At 37.7% G+C, this 25,614-nt stretch overlaps 1 protein-coding gene across 1 annotated transcript; it reads left to right on the top strand.

The window, feature by feature from the left end:
- The first annotated feature begins 445 nt into the window (after positions 1-445).
- LOC136241108 (uncharacterized) lies at positions 446-24,484 on the top strand. Its single transcript, XM_066032279.1, has 11 exons — positions 446-559; positions 11,350-11,417; positions 12,521-12,696; positions 12,748-12,904; positions 13,342-13,662; positions 16,782-17,099; positions 17,914-18,207; positions 18,484-18,537; positions 18,588-18,681; positions 22,489-22,543; positions 22,940-24,484. Exons 2-11 carry the CDS (start codon positions 11,360-11,362, stop codon positions 24,230-24,232), a joined length of 2,820 nt encoding a protein of 939 aa, XP_065888351.1. The 5' UTR covers positions 446-559; positions 11,350-11,359; the 3' UTR covers positions 24,233-24,484.
- Positions 24,485-25,614: the final 1,130 nt, after the last annotated feature.

Below are 25,614 nucleotides of genomic sequence, written 5' to 3'. Positions count from 1 at the left end.
CTCTGGAGAACAGCCATACAAAAGCACGGGTGTTTAATCAAAGTAACCGTTTATTGATGGAGACCACAAAGCAATTATGAGGTTTGAACATCAGCCTACTTCTTGAAGAAAGTAAAAACTGAAGAAAAAAATACAGGGTGACTTCTGCACATGTATGCAGGGCGGTTCGTAGCGCGAAATTTAAATCGCCTCCCAAAACTTACTTTAGCGTCTGAAAAGTAACTGACAGCTAGTTCCATTCCCAAATTTATTGCTGGTTTTAATCCTCAAGCTACCCGCTTTCATCGTTGTTTGATAGGTTAGTTGTAGTTGACATCACACATCTTTTGCCCTACAAAAATGGCTGTAATTTGCCCGGCGGCCTCCATGCGGCCTTGACGCATCATTTTATGTCTATACTCCTCTTCGTTATTTCGGCTATAAATACAGTGTAGGTGGTGCAAGTGTTTTGTAGCTATAGCTAGCTATATTCCTTACGTTGTTTATCGCTTATAGGTAACTCTCAGAGTGGATTTAGTTTCAGCAAGCTAGAACATTCAACTCGACGTTACTCCTGCACGTGAGTACTGATACGTAGCTACGATGTCGTGTACGTATAGTTAGCTACTAAAATGTGTGGAGCACTTACCTGCTCTTGCACGAGTACGAACATAGGGAAGTACACATGTGCCTCTGCATGAATGGATATAACGATGGCTACTTCATCATGGAACGTGCAGTTGAGCTGGGAAGTTGCCGGCCTGCCTGAGTTCGTCAGGCTAGCATGCCAGCCAGCCGCTATAGAACTATTGCATGTTATTATTTACTATTACTAGAATTTTACAGTGGCCAGGACAGCAACATGTGCTGCAGCCTTTGGATTACCTAATGACCTACACTACCAGATACAGTACATGAAATACCCATGAAAATACCTATGGTTTATGAATTTTAACATTTCATGGGTACTGCACCCATGAAATCTCTGCAACGCCATGAAAGTACTATGATAATCTGATCTGGAAACGCATTTAATGGCCCATGAAACAACCCATCGTATACCATGAATTGACTTTCATGGTACATTTCATAGGGGAGATTTAACATTTCATGAAAAAACCATAGATGTTTCATGGCATACTTCTCTGGTAGTGAATTATAACAAGCCGCAGAGACTTGAAATTAACCTATACACTACAGTATAGCTGACAATAAGGTGAAACAGAAAATAGGACAAAGAAATGAAAGTATCCCTAATTTCTATCCCATGTTCATCAGTTGCAAAGTATACTGGTGTGAGAATTTGTCTATCGTTAAAGTGTAACTAGCTGATAGATCTATAGAGCTTTCCATGATTATGGTGCCCCCTCCAGGTAAGCTATATCTAATCAAAAACAGCTAAGCTGTAAAACAAGGTGCGGCCCACAAAAAGGCCATGGTGAAAAAAGATGTGAAATCCAAGGTGGCGGCCAAGAAATGGCTGTGATGATAGGTTAATGGTAAAAATTTTAATAACGACAATTCAGGTGAATTTGGTGCCAAGACCAAGCGGCACAAAATTCACCTGAATTGTCGTTATTAAAATTTTTACCATTAACCTACCATCACAGCCATTTCTTGGCCGCCACCTTGGATTTCACATCTTTTTTCACCATGGCCTTTTTGGGGGCCACACCTTTTTTTACAGCTTGGCTGTTTTTGATTAGATTTCACTTCTTTTTGTATTTGTATACTGCAAAGCCGGCCAATGGCTGAATTTGGGTTTTTTTTAACCCATGTGTTTTTTTCTTTACCACAGGAAGAAGAAAAGAACTTAAAGAAGGGTTTTAATACTTCAATTATTTTTGATTTTATTAGTAATTATACAAATTATATACATATATTTATTACATGCCCATTATTCCCCACAGGATATTATTTTGCAGCTGATCTCTCTACTGGGTGACTTGAAATGTAGCTGAACTATCTATAAGGTGATCTCTTCTAGCTGATCTCTCTACAGGGTGATTTGTTTCTAGCTGAACTCTCTACAGGTTATTTGTTTGCAGCTAAACTCTCTACATGGTGGTTTCGTTGTAGCTGAACTCTCTACACGATGGTTTCTGTGTAGCTGAACTCTCTACAAGGTAATTTCTTCTAGCTGATCTCTCTACAGGGAGATTGTTTGTAGCTGAACTCTCTACAAGGTAACTTCTTCTAGCTGAACCCTCTACAGGGCGATTTGTTGTAGTTGAATTCTCTACAGGGTGATTTGTTTGAGGCTGAACTCTCTACATGGCAGTTTCTTTGTAACTGAACACTCTACAAGGTGACTTCTTCTAGCTGATCTTTCTACAGGGTGAATTGTTTGTAGCTGAACTATCTACAAGGTAACTTCTTCTAGCTGATCTCTCTACAGGGTGATTTGTTTGTATAGATGAACTATCTACAAGGTAACTTCTTCTAGCTACAGGGTGATTTGTTTGTAGCTGAACTCTTTACATGATGGTTTCTTTGTAGCTGAACTCTCTACAAGGTGACTTCTTCTAACTGAACTCTCTACAGGGTGATTTCTTTGTAGCTAAACTCTCTATATGATGGTTTCTTTGTAGCTGAACTCTATACAAGGTGGCTTCTTCTAGCTGATCCCTCTACAGGGGGATTTTTTTGTAGCTGAACTCTCAACAAGTGATTTATTTGCAGCTGACCTCTTTATGTGGTGGTTTCTTTGTAGCTGAACTCACTACAAGATGACCTCTTCTAGCTGATCTCTCTCCAGGGTGATGTGTTTCTAGCTGAACTCTCTACTGATGATTTGTTGCAGTTAAACTCTCTACATGATGGTTTCTTTGTAGCTGAACTCTCTACAAGGTGACCTCTTCTAGCTGATCCTTCTACAGGGCGATTTGTTTGTAGTTGAATTCTCTACACGGTGATTTGTTTGAGGCTGAACTCTCTACATGGCGGTTTCTTTGTAGCTGAACTCTCTACAAGGTGACCTCTTCTAGCTGATCTCTCTACAGGGTGATTAGTTTCTAGCTGAACTCTCTACAGGGTGATTTGTTTGCAGCTGAACTTTCTACATGATGGTTTCTTTGTAGCTGAACTCTCTACAAGGTGACCTCTTCTAGCTGATCTCTCTACAGGGTGATTTGTTTCTAGCTGAACTCTCTACAGGGTGATTTGTTTGCAGCTGAACTTTCTACATGGTGGTTTCGTTGTAGCTGAACTCTCTACACGATGGTTTCTTTGTAGCTGAACTCTCTACAAGGTGACCTCTTCTAGCTGATCTCTCTACAGGGTGATTTGTTTCTAGCTGAACTCTCTACAGGTTATTTGTTTGCAGCTAAACTCTCTACATGGTGGTTTCATTGTAGCTGAACTCTCTACACGATGGTTTCTTTGTAGCTGAACTCTCTACAAGGTGACTTCTTCTAGCTGAACTCTCTACGGGGTGATCTTTTTGTAGCTGAACTATCTACAGGGTGATTTGTTTGCAGCTGAACTTTCTACATGATGGTTTCTTTGTAGCTGAACTCTCTACAAGGTGACCTCTTCTAGCTGATCTCTCTACAGGGTGATTTGTTTCTAGCTGAACTCTCTACAGGTTATTTGTTTGTAGCTAAACTCTCTACATGGTGGTTTCGTTGTAGCTGAATTCTCTACACGATGGTTTCTTTGTAACTGAACTCTCTACAAGGTGACTTCTTCTAGCTGATCTCTCTACAGGGTGATTTGTTTCTAGCTGAACTCTCTACAGGTGATTTGTTTGCAGCTAATCTCTCTTCATGGTGGTTTCTTTGTAGCTGAACTCTCTACATGATGGTTTCTTTGTAGCTGAACTCTCTACAAGGTGATTTGTTTGCAGCTGAACTCTCTACATGATGGTTTCTTTGTAGCTGGACTCTCTACAAGGTAACCTCTTCTAGCTGATCTCTGTACAGGGTGATCTTTTTGTAGCTGAACGCTCTACAGGGTGATTTGTTTGCAGCTGAACTCTCTACACGATGGTTTCTTTGTAACTGAACTCTCTACAAGGTGACCTCTTCTAGCTGATTTCTCTACAGGGTGATCTTTTTGTAGCTGAACTCTCTACAGGGTGATTTGTTTGTAGCTGAACTCTCTACATGATGGTTTCTTTGTAGCTGAACTCTCTACAAGGTGACCTCTTCTAGCTGATCTCTCTACAGGGTGATTTGTTTCTAGCTGTGTGAACTCTCTACAGGCGATATGTTTGCAGCTGAACTGTCTACATGGTGGTTTCTTTGTACCTGAACTCTCTACAAGGTGACTTGTTTCTAGCTGATCCCTCTACAAGGTGACTTCCTCGAGCTGATCTCTCTACAGGTTGATTTGTTTGTAGCTGAACTCTCTACAGGGTGATTTGTTTGCAGCTGAACTCTCTACAGGGTGATTTGTTTGTAGCTGAACTCTCTACAGGATGGTTTCTTTGTTACTGAACGTTCTACAAGGCAACTTTTTTCTAGCTGATCTCTCTACAAGGTGACTTCCTCTAGCTGATCTCTCTATAGGGTGACTTATATCTAGCTGAACTATCTACAGGATGATCTGTTCATAGTTGAACTCTCTACAGGTTAATTTGTTTGTAGCTGAAATCTCTTGTTTCAAACTGATCTCACTGTAGCATAACTTCTTTGTAGTTGAACTCTCTACAGAGTGATTTTTTTTGTAGCTGAACTGTATATAGGGTGATTTGTTTGTACCTGAACTTTCTACAGGGTGATTTGTTTATAGCTGAACACTCTGCAGGGTGATTTGTTTGTAGTTGATCTCTCTACAGGGTTTCTTTGCAGCTGAGTTCTCTACAGGGTGACTTCTTCTAGCTGAACTCTCTCTTGTTTCTAGCTGATCTCTCTACAGAGTAACTTGTTTGTATAGCTGAACTCTTTACAGAGTAGTATTTTGGTTGCTGAACTCTCTACACGGTGACTTGTTTGTAGCAAAATTCTTTACAGAGTGACTTGGTGGTAGCTGAATTCTCTACAGAGTGACTTACTTGTAGCTGAACACTGTATAAACTATAAAGTGACTTGTCTGTAGCTGAACTCTCTTCAGGGTTACTTGTTTGCAGGTGATCTCTATAGGGTAACTTGTTTGTATAGATGCACTCTTTACAGGGTAGTTTCTTTGCAGCTGAACTCTCTCCACAGTGACTTGTTTGTAGCTGAATTCTCTAGAGAGTGTAGCCGAACTCTCTACAGGGTGCATGACTTGTTTATAGCTGAACTCTCTTCAGTGTGACTTGTAATGTTCTGAATCACTACAGCGATATATTTTTAGCTGAACTCTCTATAGGGTGACTTGCTTCTTGCTGAACTGTCTATAAGATTAACTGTTTGCAGCTGAACTCCCTACAGAATAACCTGTAATGTAATAGAATTCTATAATGGAGTAATAAATTAGCTGAATGCTCTATTAGGGTGACTGTTCTATTAGAGTATCTCTATCTCGCATTTGCTACACGGAGTTGGCTTTCGAATCATAACTCAGTGGTTTGTAATCCAATTCTTCTATACTACTGCAAGGACTTTCAATGAAGATTATTCCAGCTATAGCTATACACCGATTTTCAGCTCATTGCTCTAAGCGGTTTGCCTAGTAGGTGTGAAAATTTATACTTTTTTATTCCTAAAAATCGATCGCGTAATTGTGACACAGGTTGGGTTTTGTGTCATATCTCCGTGGTCTTTATCTCGATTCCTTTCAAACCACCAAAAGGCACTCCTATGATGGTTACTCCATCTACATAGCAATTTTCAACTCATTCCATGAAGCGGTTTACCCTGTAGGCGTGACAACAAATCGATCTTATTTTACGCGAATACCACCAAATTCTATCAGAGCTAGATCGGTTAAATGTTACCAACTTTTATGAGACTCTTGAGATCAGCGTTTTAGGTCACTTCCAGCAATTTTCAGTCTCTAACACTTACAATGTACTACATTTTATTGATAAGGACATCAATATCACAAGGCCACTGGTTCGACGGATGCTGGATGATGCCTCGAAGGTTTGTATGACTGCATCCCAGAGGATTTTTATGGCAAGGGATTGCCGAGAGTGGTTGTGATAATGTACTTGTAATTTAATATTTTTGTTTTGTTTTGTAATTGTTGTTTTTGTTTGTAATTGTAATTACTTTTCTCCCTTGCCATGCCCACGTTGGTATCACTTGATCACCAGCTTTGTGGTCGCATGTGACCGAGGGTTACTGAATTTGTAAATGTATATACATGTCTCATTTATTATGATGGTTTCAACAGCATCGGTCATAACTCCTGAATCATTCATCGGATTTGTACCAAATTTGATGCTAGGATTCGCCTTTGGACTCCCCTTCTGTGTGCCAAATTTCAAGGCGATCGGAATACGCGTTTGCGTTTTATAGCAATTTTTGCAAGTGTGCGAAAAGACTAAGAAGAAAAAAAAAAAAACGAAGAAAAAAAAACGAAACTTTGGCCACTCGTATCTCGGAAATGGCTTGAGGGATTTCCTTCAAATTTGGAATGTAGACTCCCCTAGCTGGCGGGGAACTCTGCAGCAAATTTGGTTCCAATCGGATGAGGTATCACCGAGATACAAATGTGTGAAAATGACGTTTTCTTTCTTCCTGTCAATATACTCACGGTGTGGCGCGCCGGCTTCTTGGGCCGCACGACACACTATCGCGTGTCTTGATACCATTTAGATAATTACACCCAATGATTGCTTGCAGTAGCCATATAAATTTATTTATTTATTTAGTTAGTTACTATCCCACTATGGGGACCCAGAAGGTGGCTAATGAAAGCCTGTGTAGCAGGGAATCAGAAACATGTTGTGTACCTATCAATGCTAAATTCCACTCAGGGAGCTGGATAGGGATAAACTGGGGATTTGGCAGTCAAATTCTCCAACTTGGGGATAAATTGTTAAGTTAAATCCCCACACCTATGACGTGATAATTTGACACGGAGTTTCAGTTTTATCACAATCCTCAAGTAAGAACTTTTCACTGTCTGTTTATTCCCCCATCCCTCAGGCACATTCTTAACTTCAAATCCTTTCCTAAAGCCCGACATTGCCCATACAGGGGAGTAGGGCTTAACATTGATGGGTGCATTACTGAATACAAAAAAATTTCAGACCAGGTGGTGACTTGATCCACAGACAGCTTGCAGTATAGGCAAATACCCGAGGAGCCACACAACCTGGGAACTAGTACTTAAACAACATTGACTTCTCGTGTGTCAAAAGAAGGCTACTGAAAGCTTGTGTAGCAGGGAGTCAGAAACATGTTACTAAATCTCTGTTGAATGTAGAAAACAATCCTTGGTCTGAGATATTCAACAGAGTTTTCCATGTTTCACAGGCTATAGTGGCCTTCTTTCTGGTCCCTATTGGAATAGTGACTATTAAAACAACCCTAATTTAAAAAGTTTTACAGTGCTGGTACAATGGTCCACTGCATGGTATGGTCAGAAGTTACATTAGCTATACAATTAATGAGTAATTACAAAATTACAACCTAATATATATATATATATATATATATAACTACACTTTAATAAGTTTTATATAATATAAGTAACTGTAACTAATCTTAAATAACTACTTACTCCTGGCCACTGGAACTGGATGCTAGTGGACCTTCAGAATACACTAGATTTTAACGACTACTAGTGATTATACAGTGCATATCTTGTGTGTGTACTGTGCTGTAAAGCAAATAATAAATAAATGCATATTAAAGAGATCAAAATTAGGAGTTTTACAGGTTTTATTATACAGTTAACACAGGGACACAAAAAAGAATAATTGCATTTATTTATTTATTTATTTATTTACTTATTTATTTATTATTTATTATTATTACTGAGCAGGCAGCACTCATGCAGTGCTGAGAAAAAGGAAAATTTAGTGATTACAAATATAGTTACAATGAATCAATGATTGCATGCATACAGAAGTTAGGATTTACAAATTTACTGGATTTCATTACTAAATTGGTCAGCACTATCATGATCAATTAGTCTGGGTGGCAAAGCGTTCCAATCACGAATTGATTTGAAATAAAAACTCTGCTGGTGGATGAAGTAGGAAGAATGTGACATCTATAGGATGATATTGTCCAGTGCCTCTTTCCATTTCTAAATAGTAGGATGGGATAGATAAAGGGTACTCATTGTGGATGATTTTAAATAGCGTTTGTAACCTACATATCTCATGATGTACTTGGAGACTTGTCCAAGAAAGCTGTTGTAACATATTTGTGACTAAACTGTATCTACTAAAGATCTTGCAGCTCTATGCTGCATGCACTTTTTCTAACTGTTGGATATGATAGTACGGGTCCACAGCATATTCCATTACAGGGTGAACCATGGTGAGATAAGCTGATGCTTTTACTTCTGGTGAGCAACTACTAAGGTTTCGTTTGAGAAAGTTTAAAGTTTTGGTAGCTTTATATAGCAGCAGTGTTTTTATGTGAGATGACCAAGATAGTTTATTATCTAATAAAATTCCAAGGTAGGAGTGTTGACTAGACGTTGTTAAATTGCAATCATTCAGTTTATAATTGAATAGAATAGGTGATGAAGATCTGGTGAAGTGCATAATAGTACCTTTTGTTACATTAAAACATAATTGTCACTTTGTTGCCCAGGATAATATTGTACAAGAAGCAAACTTGCTTAAGAATAGTGTTATCATTGCGATATGCATTTAAAAATAGGACATGGACATGAAGAAAAATACAGGAAAGAAGTTTTTATCCCCAAAATGTAAATAGATTTTCCCATAGACCTGTGACAACATAATAATATGAAAAAAAATGGCACATTGCAGCTTTTAAAAGTATTTTAATTGTTTCATTTGAATTCATATTTTCTAGTGGATCTATACTTCTTCCTCTAAGATTTCTTTTGTGGCTGGGGGAGTTTTCTAAGGTGGTGTTCAGGTGAGTGTTCTATTGGGATTTTGGCAACAACAAAAAACATAGGGGCACAGCCTTTAATATGAACCACTACCATGGTTCATGATACGTATATACATGCCTAAAAGATTTGATTATGGGTCAGCAGCTGGTACATTCTGGCTATATTTGACTATGATGAACAGACAAATCCTAGAGATACCACATAAAATTTCGGTGATATTTTTATCTGTGCTATTGAACCGTTTATGGAATGGAATAACTACAGAGTTTACTTAAGGCCTAGATTGAAAACTTGGAGCGATTGCTTTGTGTTGCCGGCTCTGGTCAAAATGAGTTGGGTGGGCCACCTTTGGTTTCTGGGTATAGCTAGTGAGGAGCATGCATGACAGGTGTGGTCAGCAAAACTTCACCAGGCCATAGCACAGCATAAATAGTGTTCCAATACTACCTATTCTAACCCCGTCTTTATTCAGTATTGAAATAACTATTTTTAAAAACTCCCTGTAATGAGACAAAATGAACTTCAAATCTATAAATGACTCAAATGTTATTCACTATTGAGGGTTGTGGTCTATTTTTGTTTGAGCCAAGATAGAATTTTTGGACTATTGGTTCCAACACCTAAACATAGACAGAATAAATACAGCCAGTATTTGTGTATGAATTATGCTGTGTAGGCCACCATCATACGAAGCCCTCTGTCCCGATACAGATCGGAAGTGTTATTTAGCTGTAACATGGGGCATTCGGGCTTTTGCCGTATATGCATGTCTCAACCTGCAACCCCCAGGCTGTCGGGCATCATATCAGGCAAAGCCCTCATACCTGTGTTCCAACTATTACATGTAGCTACACACTGGTTTTAGATAAGTTAAATGTAAGATTCCTGTCTGTCAAACCTCCATTATTTTGTCTAGCAAGCTAATAAGTTGATATCCTTTATGGATCAAACAAATTCCAACAGTTTTAAAACATTTGGTGTCATCAGTAAATGAAAGTACTATAGAAGAGACAGTACAGTTTCTTCGTATATATTTGTAGTTAGTCTTACAATATTTTCTTGAATTTGAAGGACAGTAGAAGTGTACATGTCATAAAGCGCATTTATAGCTCAATATTTTGTACAGATCAGATAAAAACAAAGAACTCAAGAGGTCATGCACACTTTTAAACAAAAATACTAAAGCGGTACTTTTTCATGGCTGCAGGATGAACCACTTCAGTAAACAGGTTGAAAATTATTGTAGATAGATTAAGCATTGTAAGAGTGGTTTGAAATGAGCTATAACAAACACTCGAGCAAAAGCTCCAACCATTCATATCAGGCATGCGATCCGGTTTTGTGAATAAAAGGCAATTTTATTGTGATGCCTACCAGACAAACAACTGAAGGGAACAATCTGAAAATTGAAATGTGACTAGATTAATCATCTTTGAAAGGTCTTTCAGTAGAAATTGGTTTTAAAACCTTAAAATTCACAAGTCAACTACCTGTAACAAACATGCAACCAAAATACTTTAATAGTGCAGTCACTCTATTAGAGCAGTCAGCTAGTATTCTAATAGTCTAAGAGTGGTCAGCTATGGTACAAGTACCCTGTAAAGAGTTCAGCTATGCCAGTACATAACAATAGAGAGTTCAACTACAAACAAGTCACTGTAGAGAGTTCAGCTATGTAACAAGTCTCCCTATAGAAAGCTTAACCACATTACAGTCACCCAGCCAAGAGTTTAGGTACTTACAAGTCACCTAGTAGAGAGTTCAGCTACATTTCTAGTCACCCAGGGCCAGTATAGAGTGATGATGAGCTGTAAACAAGTCATCTGTGGAGAGTTCTGCATGAGCTATATATTAAAAGTTATCCTTTTGGTACATGATAATATTTTATTACAATTTACAAAAATCGTTTAAATTTTAAAAAAATCAATCTCTGCTTCTCTTCCTACAATAAAGAAAAAAAAAACAATAAAAAAGGACATTTGTAAAAGAAGTGATATCTATTCCAAGGTTTGAAAAAAGGGTGCAACCCCCAAAAAAGAGGGTGAAAAACTTGTGAAATCAAAGGTGGCAACCAAGAGATGGCTGCAAAAGTGCTAACGCCAGGTGTGGTCATTGAAAATGATCATTGAGATTAGCATCATCACAACCATTTCTTGGCCACCACCTTTGATTTTGCAAATCTTCTTCATTGTTGCTTTTTCCACAGCCCAGCCTTTTGGTTTAGATATAAACTAGCTATACCCATCCATGACACGATATTACAGTAACATGAGAACAGTACACATTTTGCAATTAGGATATATGATAATAATGATATACACTTATGCTTACAAACATCAAGGAAACTGAGAGGCTTAAGTGTTTGTAGTGTGATGGGAATGTACTTTTATGATGTAACATTGGTGTTCTAAGTATTGAAGTGGCATTTATAATTATATTCTCTACTTATAGTACTACTGGAATGAAGGCATTAATACTGAGAATTCTGTTTACAGTAACTACATTCAACTTGAGTTGTGGTGTGTAATTGTAAAAGCATATAATATGTGCTATGAAATTTAATATATACATGTACTTGCACCAATAACTATATTAATGCAAGCATTCTTATGATTAGAAATAAATAATGTATTACTTCAGCATATATAGTCTCTTACTTACGTAGCTCAGATGGTTGTAAACCTATTCAAGAATTGTTACTTATACTTAATTATTACATACCTCTTTACTTAACAGTAGGTAACAGCTACATGTATACTATTCAAGGTGACCATTCAAGTGCAAGTTGTAACAATGAAAAATCAAGCCTGTAGCTCTGCCTGTTGTCAAGTTATACTTGGCTGAAGCAGGAGCTTATAAGCGCCGAAGTCGCATAGCTTTGTAATTCAGGACTATGCCAAATACCTTTAGTGCAGCTATGTAATACTGTAAGTCACCCCATAGAGAGCTTCAACTACAAACAAGTCACCCTGTAGAGGGTTCTGCTACAAAGAATCACCCTGAGAAAGTTCAGCAACATGTACAAGTCACCCTACAAGTAACCTTGCAGAGAATTCAGCTGCACAACAAGCTTATGAGCTCCTGGCTGAAAGCATCCAGTCATTTGGTCAGTTAGTTAACTAGTTGGTCAATTACTTAGTAGAAATTTCAGCTAAGTAAAAATTTTTAAAATCCCATAGATGCTTTTGAGTTTGACTTTATACTATCATTACAAGCTGTTGTTTAGGAAATGTGACATTGTTCAGCACGAAAGCCCAAATCTTTATGGCCGCTACTTTACTACCATTATTGTATGATAAGAAGACTTTTGTGTCCAGACATTACTTAGTAATTTTTGGTGATTCTTGTGTGTATTCTTGCACTAAGAAGGAACAATTTCTACACTATAATTATTACTGCAACTAATAAATTACTGTCTGTCCTGTAAGTAACTTACTGTATCTAACATTTGAACTGTGGTACGGTATAATGCATGTGTTTATGAAGTAATGTATAGGTGTATATAGCATTAACACAATGTTATAATGAAACTCACTTTTACTGTTTATTAAAATAGCCTACATGGTTGTATATATTGTTATCTACATAATTATGAAAATATAAATGTTTTACTTCCCCACAGCAAACCAGCCATTACATGCTACATCATATTGTATGGCAAACTTTGAGACACCACAAAAAACTGTCAATGTTACATTAATCAAATCACTTAATTCATCACTGAGTTTTGAAGAAATTGAAAATGATATATACAACTGTCGTGCTAATATTAACTGCAGCAATGGATATCAGAGCAAGGTATGAGATATGTCTTGTATGTGAACTCTGCATTCAGCTTATGGCATGTAGCAAAACTGTCCATTTCATGCACCAATGGGTTTGAGAGGTGGATGGAAGTTCTTTGTTCCTCTGAATGAGCCATTGTGCACAGTGCAAGTGGAGTATCATTATTATGATGGTCGTTTCATAAGAACACTTTTTACCTATGACAGTTGCTCATATTCAAGTAAGTGTATGCTATAATTTATGAACAGTATATAATTATCATTATGTATTGTGAAAGAATGATGCTGTTTACAATGAAACCTGTTAATCAGGAAACTTAAAAATGAGGGCACTTGTGTAATCTGGACACTTGGTAAAGTCCCTTAGCATGTAAACTGACCTCAGAAATCAGGACACCTTGATATACAATCAGTTTTGACAAATTTGTCGTGATAGGACTTTGGCAAGAAAAAGTTTGGCAAATTTTTTAGTACAGTACTAATACAGATTTTTATTGGACAAACGATTTGGTGGATTTAGTTTGGCAAAACACTGCTCACTCACCAACTTTCTTCCACAAAACTTTCTGACAATACAGTATATACATTACAATGTGTTGTGTACTATACATTAGTACAATGATTTAGTTAACTATTGTAAATCTGCCTAAATTTTTAGTACCAGTAGTAAATGTTTCTTTGAACAAGACAATGGAAATCAGAGTTGTGGGGAACCCCTATGAAATACAATGCTTGGTGAAGGCTGAAGGAGTTAATGCCAGAATTGTTAGCATTAGCTGGACTGGACCTAATGGTACTATCACAAATGATAACAGATTAACTATCACTCCAAATGTCTCCAATGGTACTGACCATATTAGTACTTTACAATTTTCATACCTCAGTGAAGATGATGAAGGATTGTATGAGTGTAGTGTAGACATTCATGGACTTGAAACTAACATATCAACACAGTCAACCAAACTAGAAAATATCACTAGTAAGTTTATGTGTAAGTAATACATGCACCATATAGTGGGTTACTTTCAAGAGTAAAACCTTTTGCAGATCACCAACAATTTTAAATTTTGAGAGGGAAAATTTTGCAATTATGCTCCACATCCTATACAATACTCAATTCATATTACATACATTCATGATTAGTACAGGTTGTAGCTAAAAACTGTGAAACCACGTTGCTTCTCGATCTTTCAGTGCATTGAAGGAACAAATGTTAGTGGGGGCTAAATTTTTAGGCATAAAACCACAGCTTGTATGCTTGGTATTAATTTTGTCACATTTCGTAACAGTGAATTAATGGCATAACTATTGGATGTAGACTAAGTGTTTTGTAATATGCAGCGTTGTAAGTGGGCCGGGTCATCCCGATCAACGTTGAAACCGGGTCACTACTGCTGACCCGGATGACCCACTGACCCGGATAGCAATCCGGGTCAGACCCGGATGTGACCCGGATTGACCCGGATGTGACCCGGATTAATTAAAGCCGAGACGTGTTTCGGCTAGTGTCGGGTGAGCGAACGAGTCTACATTTTGAGCGTTCGATTCGTGTTGAGTAAATATTGCAACTTCAGCCTAGCTGTAGGTTGAAGACCAAAAAAAAAAGAAAAAAAAAAAAAAAAAAAAAAAGGTCTTCACCTACTGACAATTGCTACCCCTCACCGTAGATACCCTCAGTTTCGTGCTACATACTGCACTTACTAACAAATAGGCGTGGCTGAGCATATGTTGGTAATGCGATAAGTGGGCGTGGCTCACGAAAGAGCTACGCGATAGCGTTTATAAGTTCCACGTCGTCAAACGAACAATTTCGTTTCTCACGTGATCCAATCCGGGTCAGACCCGGATAAATTGTAAACCGGGTCAGACCCGGATGACCCGGAGAAAATGTGACCCGGATGACCCGGATGACCCGACCCGGTTTTAACACTGATCCGGATTATCCGGGTCATTTGGGTCACATTTTGTCCGGGTCAAGGGGGTCTTATCCACTTCACTGAATATCTGGCCGGATAAGATCAAGTTAACGAGCTCGATTGTATTGGTGGACATGCAGTTGTAAACACTCAACAAACTTACGTGGAGCCACACTCACCATTCAGGAATATGATTTGCTGTCTGTGCGGGATATATAGAGCCACGCCCACTTATTGGAATTGTATCAGTTATTCTCTTTGGACATGTATGGCATCACCGGATCCGTGTTGTTACTTGAAATGTAGGTAACTAACTTCCGGAAATTCTTAATTGCTGTAGCTACATGTAGACTTACGAGGAGCCACACCCACTTGATAATACATACGTGGAGTCACACCCACTTGATAAGATGTACAACCCATAATACGTAGCTACTCACTTCTTGCAGACAATCCTTTCTATAGTGTAAAAACTTGCAGGGCTAACTATATAATGGAACTTGAAACTTGAAACCTGTGGACTTTTAATCTAGCGCTTGAGGCACGCCTCTATTTTAATTAAACCGGGTCACATGCGGGTCAGATCCGGGTCCCATCCGGATTACTATTCGGGTCAGTGGGTCAACCGGGTCAACAGCACTGACCCATGTAGTCCAGCGCGTAAGCCAAATATTCGTTCACTTTTTGATAAAAGCACCAATTTTTTTACAGAGTATATGGAGCGTGCACTAAGTGTTTTAAGAAGGGGAGGCACGTAAAAAGTCCTCAGGAACACCCCTATTTGCACCCTGACAAGAAAACTATTTGTTACTATTAAAAATCAATCATGTTTCTATCAAGTTAACTGCTGGGCCTAGTATCATAGTAGTACAAAGCATACAGCTGGAACATAATAGCCTATTAGTAATCTATAAAAAAACAAATAGTTTTCTCACCAAGGCAGTAAACAAAATCACTAAAATTTCCATTTGCAGGGATTCTGTTAAAGTTTTGGACCTTCAATGCTGACGATTGTGTAGTACTATGTACAAGGATCATCCTGATGTGTATCGTTTCTTTATTGAAGGGGTATAACAAAAGTTATTTAATGCTAAAGTCACAGGTGGATAGCTCAACAAAAAACCATGAACTACAGCAGTTCAATTATCAAGCACAGAGCTTGAAAAAAAGGTCTCTTGTCCTTATACTGGGCACCATATGAAAGGTAATTAAATTTTTAGTTTAATGAAGGCAGTTGCGAGTTGTTTCAACATCTTGTTCTCAAGTTACAGCGTTTTCAATTCAGTGTAATATAGCATAAGCAAGAAAAGCACATGGATGCGTCAAAAGGTACTTCTTAGTGCTCAAAATCTCACTTCATTGGAACCCAGCTCCTTTAAACTTATTTTGAGCATTATCACAGCACTAAGAAATACCTTAATACTCATCTGTGTGCTTTTCTTGCTTATGCTATATTACACTGAATTGAAAGCACTGTAACTTGAGAACAAGATGTTGAAACAACTTGCAACTGCCTTCATTAAACTAGAAATTTAATTACCTTTCATATGGTGCCCAGTATAAGGACAAGGGACCTTTTGTTCAAGCTCTGTGCTTGATAATTGAACTGCTGTAGTTCATGGTTTTTTGTTGAGCTATCCACCTGTGACTTTAGCATTAAATAACTTTTGTTATACCCCTTCAATAAAGAAACGATACACATCAGGATGATCCTTGTACATAGTACTACACAATCGTCAGCATTGAAGGTCCAAAACTTTAACAGAATCCCTGCAAATGGAAATTTTAGTGATTTTGTTTACTGCCTAGGTGAGAAAACTATTTGTTTTTTTATAGATCACTAATAGGCTATTATGTTCCAGCTGTATGCTTTGTACTACTATGATACTAGGCCCAGCAGTTAACTTGATAGAAACATGATTGATTTTTAATAGTAACAAATAGTTTTCTTGTCAGGGTGCAAATAGGGGTGTTCCTGAGGACTTTTTACGTGCCTCCCCTTCTTAGAACACTTAGTGCACGCTCCATATACCCTGTAAAAAAATTGGTGCTTTTATCAAAAAGTGAACGATTATGTCAATTTTAAGGGCTTATGTACTGCACTAATGGTAATATGATTAAAGTAATAATAAAAAACTGTTTTACGTTTTCACTGTTCACAGTGATATTATGCGTTCTGTAGTTTCCACTCCTAGTGTAACAGTGACTGCTCTCAACAATCAACAAGTGGGTGATCCACTATTATTAGAATGTTATGTAACTACAGTGAGAGGTATCACTAGTAGTGTGGACATTGTATGGATTACCAATGATGAGGTAGTGGGAAGAGTTAATAACATATCAGGGGAAACTGTAGACAACTCAGTAGTGTACAGTGATACTTACAATAATGGGTCAATACTGAGTGAAGATGATGATGGCACAAAGTGCCAATGTTTTGTAACAATTAACTCACCTACATCAGTCAATGCTACTGAGTATCAGATTTTGAATCTGACAAGTGAGATGTAAAACAAATCTTTGTATTATAATTATTGGATTTATGTATGTGCCATATTAAATGTCTCTGAAAAGTATACACATGTTGCATTTCTTGCTCATGCAAATTTCTTGCTCATTTCTTGCTCAGTGACATTCAAATCAATGGTTATAGCCCAAAACAAGTTTATTTAAAACTTTGCGGTTTCTTTTGTGCTTTACAAACACTTGGAATAAGGTCTCAGAAGATGTTGATATGAGGAGTGAAGAGGTTTATATATGGGAAACACACTGGCACACTGCCTCTTTCCCCAAAAATTACAGCTTCATGCAATTTTACAAATATGTACAATGTATAAATAGATGTAATCATTAGCCTTATAACCTAAAGCATTTGCAACTGAGCCATACAGTTTATGGCATTTCAAACAAAAGCTGATTTTAGCTCTTACAACAATGCACCCATGTGATTACCACACAGCATTTAATAAGTACAGAGTAGGAGTCAAGGCTGTTGCATTGGTGTTATACATAAAGGCAAAAGATTGGCTAGAATTGTTTACCTTACAATTACTATGTATTTTGGATTTTTTAATGACGGTCTTTAGAGTATTTGATCATTCCATTAGAGTATGTCAATCTTTAGCTGACTTTTTAAACTCTTAAATGAAAGGTTATTAGGAGAATATATATAGACATGCATGTATGAATCCATGTGATGTGATGTGTGATGTAGTTTGTGTGTGTGTGTGTGTGTGTGTGTGTGTGTGTGTGTGTTTATGTAACAACTGATTTTCATCTAGTATTATGCTTAATTCTGTTTACTTCAATTGTAGTTCCCACTCCTAATGTAACTGTGACTGCTCTCAACAATCAACAAGTGGGTGATCCACTATTATTAGAATGTAATGTAACTACAGTGAGAGGTATCACTAGTAGTGTGGACATTGTATGGATTACCAATGACACAGTAGTTGAAAGAGTCAAAAATGTATCAGGGGAAACTGTAGACAATTACTCAGTATACAGGAGTATATACAACGATAGTGGAATATCACAAGATAATTATAATAGAACATATCAATGTTCTGTCAATGTCTCAGTAGTCAATGCCACTGACACATTTCTCTGTAAGTTATGCATTAATTTCGTTGTGGTTGTGCAGTAATTAGCTAAGTATAAGATCCTATGATTTGCTCTTTTAGGAATTTGTGGATTTGATATTTGACATCTTAAGTTGAGTTTTGCTGCTTACGTCATCACTTGAAAAATCTTTAACAATAAAATTAATACTGTACAGTGTGTAAATGAAATACATCCGTTATGTGTAGTTTCACAAGGTGTTTTCTTTGCCAATATTTCTTTCTATTTTGTTTTATATTAATTATAAGTACTCTATGCTCTAGATGTGGCTCCAGTTATAACACCTACAAGTACACCCATCAACACCTATAAGTCAGGTTTGTAAACTTTGTCTATGAATATTATAACATTTCATTGACCATACTAGACTATTCTGTTGCTGCACTGATAATTTCAGCTATTATTGCTGCTATTTTGGTAGTGATTGCTATAGTTCTACTTTTGGTGTTTATCAAGAAGAGGTATGCAATTTATGTAACTATGTCAGCCATTGCATTGTATATTAATTATAATATGAGAAATATGTACAATCTGTATGCTATTGCTATAAGAGATGGTTTAGGATACTTACTGTAGAGTGTATCTAATCCAAAACAATCAAGCTGTAAAAAAAGAGTGCGGCCCTCAGAAAAGCTATGGTGAAAAAGATGTGAAATCCAACTCTTTTTTTACAGCTTGGCTGTTTTGGATTATATTTCACTTCTGTTTGTATTAGTATGCCAGCTTTGAGGCTTTTTAACCTATCTTTTTTTTTTACCACAGGAAGAAGAAAAAGATGAAGCAGACTTTAAATACTTTAACTAATTCAGATTTTATCAGTAAATGTACAAATTATATATATAATACATACAGTTATTACATGTCAATTATTCCATACGGATAACTTGTTTGCAGCTGATGAAATGTAGCTGAACTCTATACAGGGTGATTTGATTGTAGATGAACTCTCTACAGGATTCTCTCTACAAGGTGACTTCTTCTAGCTGAACTCTCTACAAAGTGATATTTTCATAGCTGAACTCTCTACAGGGTGATTGATTTTTTTTGCAGCTGAACTCTCTACATGATGGTTTCTTTGTAGCTGAACTCTCTACAAGGTGACTTCTTCTAGCTGGTCTCTCTACAGGGTGATTTGTTTGCAACTGAACTCTCTACATGGTGGTTTCTTTGTAACTGAACTCTCTACAGGATGACTTGTTTCTAGCTGAACTCTCTACAGGGTGATCAGCTAGTAGCTGAACTCTGTACAGGGTGATTTGTTTGCAGCTGAATTCTCTACATGATATAGTTTCTCTGTAGCTGAACTATCTCTACAAGGTAAATTCTTCTAGATGATCTCTCTACAGGGTGATTTGTTTGCAGCTGAACTCTCTACATGATGGTTTCTTTGTAGCTGAACTCTCTACAAGGGGACTTCTTCTAGCTGATCTCTCGGGGTGATTTGTTTCAAGATGAACTCTCTACAGGGTGACTTGCCTGTAGTTGAATTGTCTATCAGATTAACTGTTTGTAGTTGAATTCTCCACAGAATAACTTGCAATGTAATATAATTCTATAATGGAGTAAGTTATTATTTTTTATTTTTTTTTATTTATTTATTGATTAGCAAACACCCACCAGGGTTTTTACGCTAATGTACAAGGTACATACACATAAGTGCCTAGTTTAAGTTACAATAACATAAGTGCCTATAATTTAGGTTACAATAATGATTAGTACTAAGTTACAATAAGTGCTAAGTTACAATAGGTGCTAGGTTACAACTAGTGCTAAATTACAGTAAGTGGTAAGTTACAATAAGTGCTAGAATTACAATGAATACTAAATTACAGTGAGGGCTAAGTTACAATAAATACAATATAAACGTAGCTGAATGCTTTATTAGGATGACTGTTCTATTAGAGTATCTCGATCTCGCATTTGCTACACGTAGTTGTGTTCCGAATCATAACTCAGTGGTTTGTGATCCGATTCTTCTGTACTACTGCAAGGACTTTCTATGATGATTATTCCAGCTACATACTGATTTTCAGCTCATTGCTCTAAGCGGTTTACCTGGTAGACGTGAAAACCAATAGTTTTTTTTATTCATAAAAATCGATCGCGTAATTTTGACATAGGTTGGGTTTTGTGTCATATCTCCATGTTCTTTTCCTCAATTCCTTTCAAACCACAAAAAGGCACTCCTACAAACGTTACTCCATCTACATATCAATTTTCAACTCATTCCTCCAAAGGGTTTACCCTGTAGGCGTGACAGACCTTCGACCTTATTTTACGCAAATAATCGGTCATAACTCCACGACTGTTCATCGGATTCCTACCACTGTTGGTACGGAGATCTGCCTTAATGAGCCCTTTAAGTGTGCCACATTTCAGCCCGATCCGAGTACGCATTCGTGTTTTATGGCGGATTTTGCGAAGTGTGCGAAATGAAGATGAAGAAAAAAACGAAGAAATTAAAACGAAACTTTGTTCGCTCGTATCTCGGAAATGGCTGGAGCGATTTTCTTCAAATTTGGCATGACTGTAGACTCCCCTAACTGGCCGGCACTTCTGTAGCACATTTGGGTCCAATCGGATTAGGGATCACAGAGCTACATAGGTAGGGTCCGCAATCCGAAAAATCAACTTCTACAAATCAATCCTCCTACCATTGTGGGATGTTCATTGTAGTATCCCATTGCTTGATCCACCATGAAACTGGAGGCACGATTGTTGGCTTCACAGAAATATCATTTTCAGTATCTCACAAGATGCAAGATTTATTTTTATAATTTCGTGCTCCACACAAAGGACCGGATGAAACTTTCTACTTAGCCAAATCGTGTCCAGAGTTGTTGTAGTTGAAACTACGCACAGAAATAAGTAAATGATTTGCTGGGCGCCCGGTACAGGGTTGCTTTCTTTGAAAAAACAGACAAAGAAATACGAAGTTTCGAATTCAAACTGCCCTACCACCCAGGGCAAGAGAAGCCAACTATTCCTCATAGTGTTTCGATACGGTTGGGTGCATAGTCTGTCTATGCTGTTAGTTTAGAAAAGATCTGAGACTTCTCACCATCTGGGTGACGAGCATCAAAATTTTCTGCAGCATCAAAGAATTGTGTCGCGCTTTCTAGCCATTTCCAGCGCTTTCTAGCCATTTCCAGCGCTTCTGCAGCCACAACAATCATCAATTATAGACTAAAACTATGGCAAAAGATGTCCCTGAACGTTTGGTAATAGCGGTTGTCAATTATTGTTTCATCCACAGCTTCCACGCCTCGCTCTAAGCTATGCATCAAGGGAGGCAGCAAAATCGTCCAAATTTGACTTCACCTCTCACGCTCCACAGTAGCTTCAAATCTTCACTAGATCACCCTACATCACCATTATGCTTCAAAACATCCCAAAACAAACCGAAAAATGCACAAAATCTTTCATTTTTGATTCGAGCTGGGTGGAGCTGCTGGTATACTGCATCATATGAAATCACAGAAATACCAACTACTACTACTACCAAACGTTTTGAACCATCTTTTATCATCATTCTAAACAAAATTAAGTGACCAGTGTGGCATCAGAAGTACTGGAAAGCACTTTGGTACCATTGAGAGAATCCCTTGAAATGACGCACGAAAATTTTGATGTTCTTCACCCAGATGGTGAGAAGTCTCAGATCCTTTCCAGACTAACAGCATAGACAGACTATGCATCCAACCTTATCACATTACTATGAGGAAGAGTTGGCTTTTCTTATCTTGGCTGGTAGGGCAGTTTGAATTTGAAAATTCGTGTTTTGTTTTCTGCTTTTTGAGAGAAAGCAACCCTGTGCCGGTAACCCAATGAATCATTTGCTTATTACTGTGCGTACTTTTTAACTACATTAACTCTAGATAATATCTAGCTAAGCAGCAAGTTCCATCCTGTTCTTTGTGTGGAGCACGAAATTTTAAAAATAATTTTTGCATCTCACGAAATACTAAAATCGATATTTCTGTGAAGACAACAATCGTGCCTCCGGTTTCATGATGGATCTAGCAATGGGATACTACAATGAACATCCCACAATGGTAGAGGGATTGATTTGTGAAAGTTGATTTTTCGGATTGCGGACCCTAACATAGGTGTGAAAATTGCGTTTTCTTTCTTCCTGTTAACATACTCACGGTGTGGCGCGCCGGCTTCTTGGGCCGCACGACACACTACCGTGTGTCTTGATCTGGTTAAAACATATAATAGTGCATAATGCACACATGATCACATGTATTTCATCCTTTATCCAGGGAACTGCATCTTAAATTTGCAAATGGTAACAACACTGATGCAGTGTCTGGCACAGTAAGTGATGGTATAATGTGTATGAGTATGTGTGTCACACTGAACTATTTATCTTACTGACAATGTGATCTGGGTGCTACAAGTATCAAATATGAATGATCAAGGATATCTCCAGGAATTTAGAAGCTTAGGCACAATTGACTATTGGACTATCTCAATCTTTGCATACCAAATTCTCTTCATTGAAACTTAGTTTCCTAATTTTTATGTTGGCAGCTGCCTCAATGGTAGCTACACCGCTTATAACTAAAAAGAAATGAAAGAGAACCGTGCAGTTTCTATTTTACTCTAACTATGGTATGTATTGTTTAGATACTGTACTTGTATGGTTTACTTTACTACTAAATTTGTTTAATTCAACCCACAATCCTATCTACCAATTTTATTTCATTGTAGGCACCTTCAATCTGTGCTAATGACTACTTTTCAACAATTGGTCGAGAGGCTCCAAGTACTTGTGAGTATATTGCTGCATATGAGAAAGTAGAAGGCTGGCTAGATGATGCACACAAGTTAGGACAGATCAAGGAAGAACGTAGCACAGAAGATGAGATGTTAAAGTCTGTATGTGGACAGAGCACCAAAGATTCCTGTTATCACAGTAATTCAAGCTTTCATGATGGGTCTTATGTTTCAGATGAGAATAGTGGTAATCAAGTTGACTTAGCATTCAACCAACTCACATCAGAAAATCTTGTCATGATGGGGAAAAGTAACTCTGATGTTACAGAACAACTGCAACCTGAGGCTGAATTTGAGAACAAGGATGAAAACAGTATTGGAAAGACAGAGATGTCTTCATACTACTGTGGTGAAGAAAATCGATTTGATGGAGAATACGCATATGTTGACTCTAATGTTGCCAAGCTACAAGAACATGCCAGTTCACACAACGCATGTGCAGATATTACTGGAGTACAGGAGCATTTGCAAACTGTTGACAATGAAATATTCCAGACCACTTCCGAGAAAGATCCTTTTCCATATGTTGGACTTGTTCATGGTGACAAAGTTGGTGATGTACATTTAAGTATCAATCCACAGTTTGTCAACAACAAAATAACAAAGATTTCCACTGATAATTCTAATGATTCTTCAGTATACACAGCATCAGTTGATTTATTAGCTGACACCAGTAACGTAGAAACAGTTGAGACCATTTCTGAGAGTGATTGTTTTGAACACATCGACGCAAACAATGCTTCTTCAGTCTCTTCATTAGAAAATATACTAGCGAACACAACGCATTCTACCTCCACTTATCATATAGAGGACACCATGCAACTCAACCAATTGTCTAACGAATTCACTGCTGCTACCAACATTAATGTAGATCCCTTTCCTTATGTTGAAGCAGATACACCAATTCTTACATCACCTAATCTTCCAAGTGACACAAATATTGATTACATTCCACAGAATGAGAACTGCCACACTCTTGTTGAGCACAATATAGACGGAAAAGCTTTAGTTCTTTTAGTAACAAATCTACCACCCAACGAGCACTGTATTTCAGCTTCAAACAGTTGCACAGCAGGAGACGTATGTAATGAGATCAACGTGATATCACTAACCCATGATAATATGAATCTCTCACCAACATTATCTAATGGCCACTATTCAACTGTAATGGTGGGAGAATATTGCACAATAGAATCAGCAACACAACAATTGCATGCCTACAACTAGAGTCATGCTGCACGTACACACACACACACACATCCACATACATCAAAAATAAAAATAAATCTCTCAATACTTCAATGTTATTTGTAATTTTCCTACTATAGTTATATCCTTTGTAGTTGCACCCAGTTGTACATTTGTATCATCAATAAATGAATATAATTTATGCGTAATTTGCAAGTTAAATTTTACTCTGTTTGTTTCAGTTGTGGAATACCACACCATTTATGTATAACATGGTAGTCTGCTAGAAAACTTGATGATAGTATCCACCAGATCAAAGTAGCAAATAATTGCAACTGTTAAGGGTGTGTCAGCAAGTTGTGTTTTTCTTGTACACAATTACTGCTTATACATGTGATCTTGATCAACATGTGATCATGTTCAGATATATATATATAAAGAACTTTGTGTGGGAGTATCAAAGCAAAAAAGTGTTCTATATTCACCATAAAGACACAAGTGTTCTATATTGGGTAGTTATAGAACACTTTATTAGACCACAGTTCTATATCAGGTAGTTATAGAACTGCCAGGTCTATTCTTGTAGGTTGATAGCCTACTTTGAGTGAGTAATCACTCATTCTGGTCAGTACAACCAATCAACCAAGCCAGTGTAGGCTGATAGCCTGACCAGTCAACCCAACCAGTAAGAGGAAAATCACTGCATTTAATTTATAGACACACTTGAAGATTTTGATGATGGTTGCTTGTGGTCAACAGCAGTGAACGTACTTAGTACGTTTTGCTCACATGAACGGATGAGTCCTAAGAATATCACAGAAATATGCTTATTAAAGTACCACAATCAAAAACTTTAAGTATTGAGAAGACAGACGAGTCTCATGAAACAACTAATGAAGGCGCAGCACAGTGCAACGCAGGCGAAACACAGGTGCAATGCCTATTTTACCGATAATAACACTCCTCTGTGAGTTTCTAATTGTTTCGTGTGTCTTGTGTGTACCTCAAGTTGACAATTCTCTACACCAGATAAAGCACTATCTTTCGCTCGTGCTTTACGGGAAATATAACACTCAAAGAGTGGTCTTGAGATGAAATATAGCACTCGGCTTCGCCTCGTGCTATATTTGTCTATTGCTCACTCTTTTCGTGCTATATTTCCCGTATAGTACTCACGGCAGTGCTTTATCTAGTACATACATATATACATATGTAATAGTTATACCATGGGCAAGAGTGCTTTGCCTGACATATACGCACAAGCCAGAGGGCCGCAGGCCCGAGGGCGAGTGTGTATATACAGGCAAAGCACGAGTGCCCATGGTATAACTAATATGTTCAGCAGGTCACACACAATGCCCTGCATATCATGTGTCATGTCACAATTGCAAGAAACTGGGTCATTTCTCCAGAGTCTGACA

This window comes from Dysidea avara, chromosome 12 (assembly GCF_963678975.1).
Source record: "Dysidea avara chromosome 12, odDysAvar1.4, whole genome shotgun sequence".
Taxonomy (NCBI): domain Eukaryota; kingdom Metazoa; phylum Porifera; class Demospongiae; order Dictyoceratida; family Dysideidae; genus Dysidea; species Dysidea avara.
The sequence above is the reverse complement of the archived record's forward strand: the minus strand, read 5'-3'. Positions and strand labels throughout refer to the sequence as shown.

What these genes read in the sequence shown, in the direction of transcription:
- LOC136241108 (XM_066032279.1), top strand. Translation starts at nt 11,360, where the DNA reads ATGAAGGCATTAATACTGAGAATTCTGTTTACAGTAACTACATTCAAC. An exon ending in TACATTCAACTTGAGTTGTG is followed by an intron (nt 11,418 to 12,520) that starts GTGTGTAATTGT and finishes ACTTCCCCACAG; the next exon opens with CAAACCAGCCATTACATGCT. An exon ending in CTGATGCAGTGTCTGGCACA is followed by an intron (nt 22,544 to 22,939) that starts GTAAGTGATGGT and finishes ATTTCATTGTAG; the next exon opens with GCACCTTCAATCTGTGCTAA.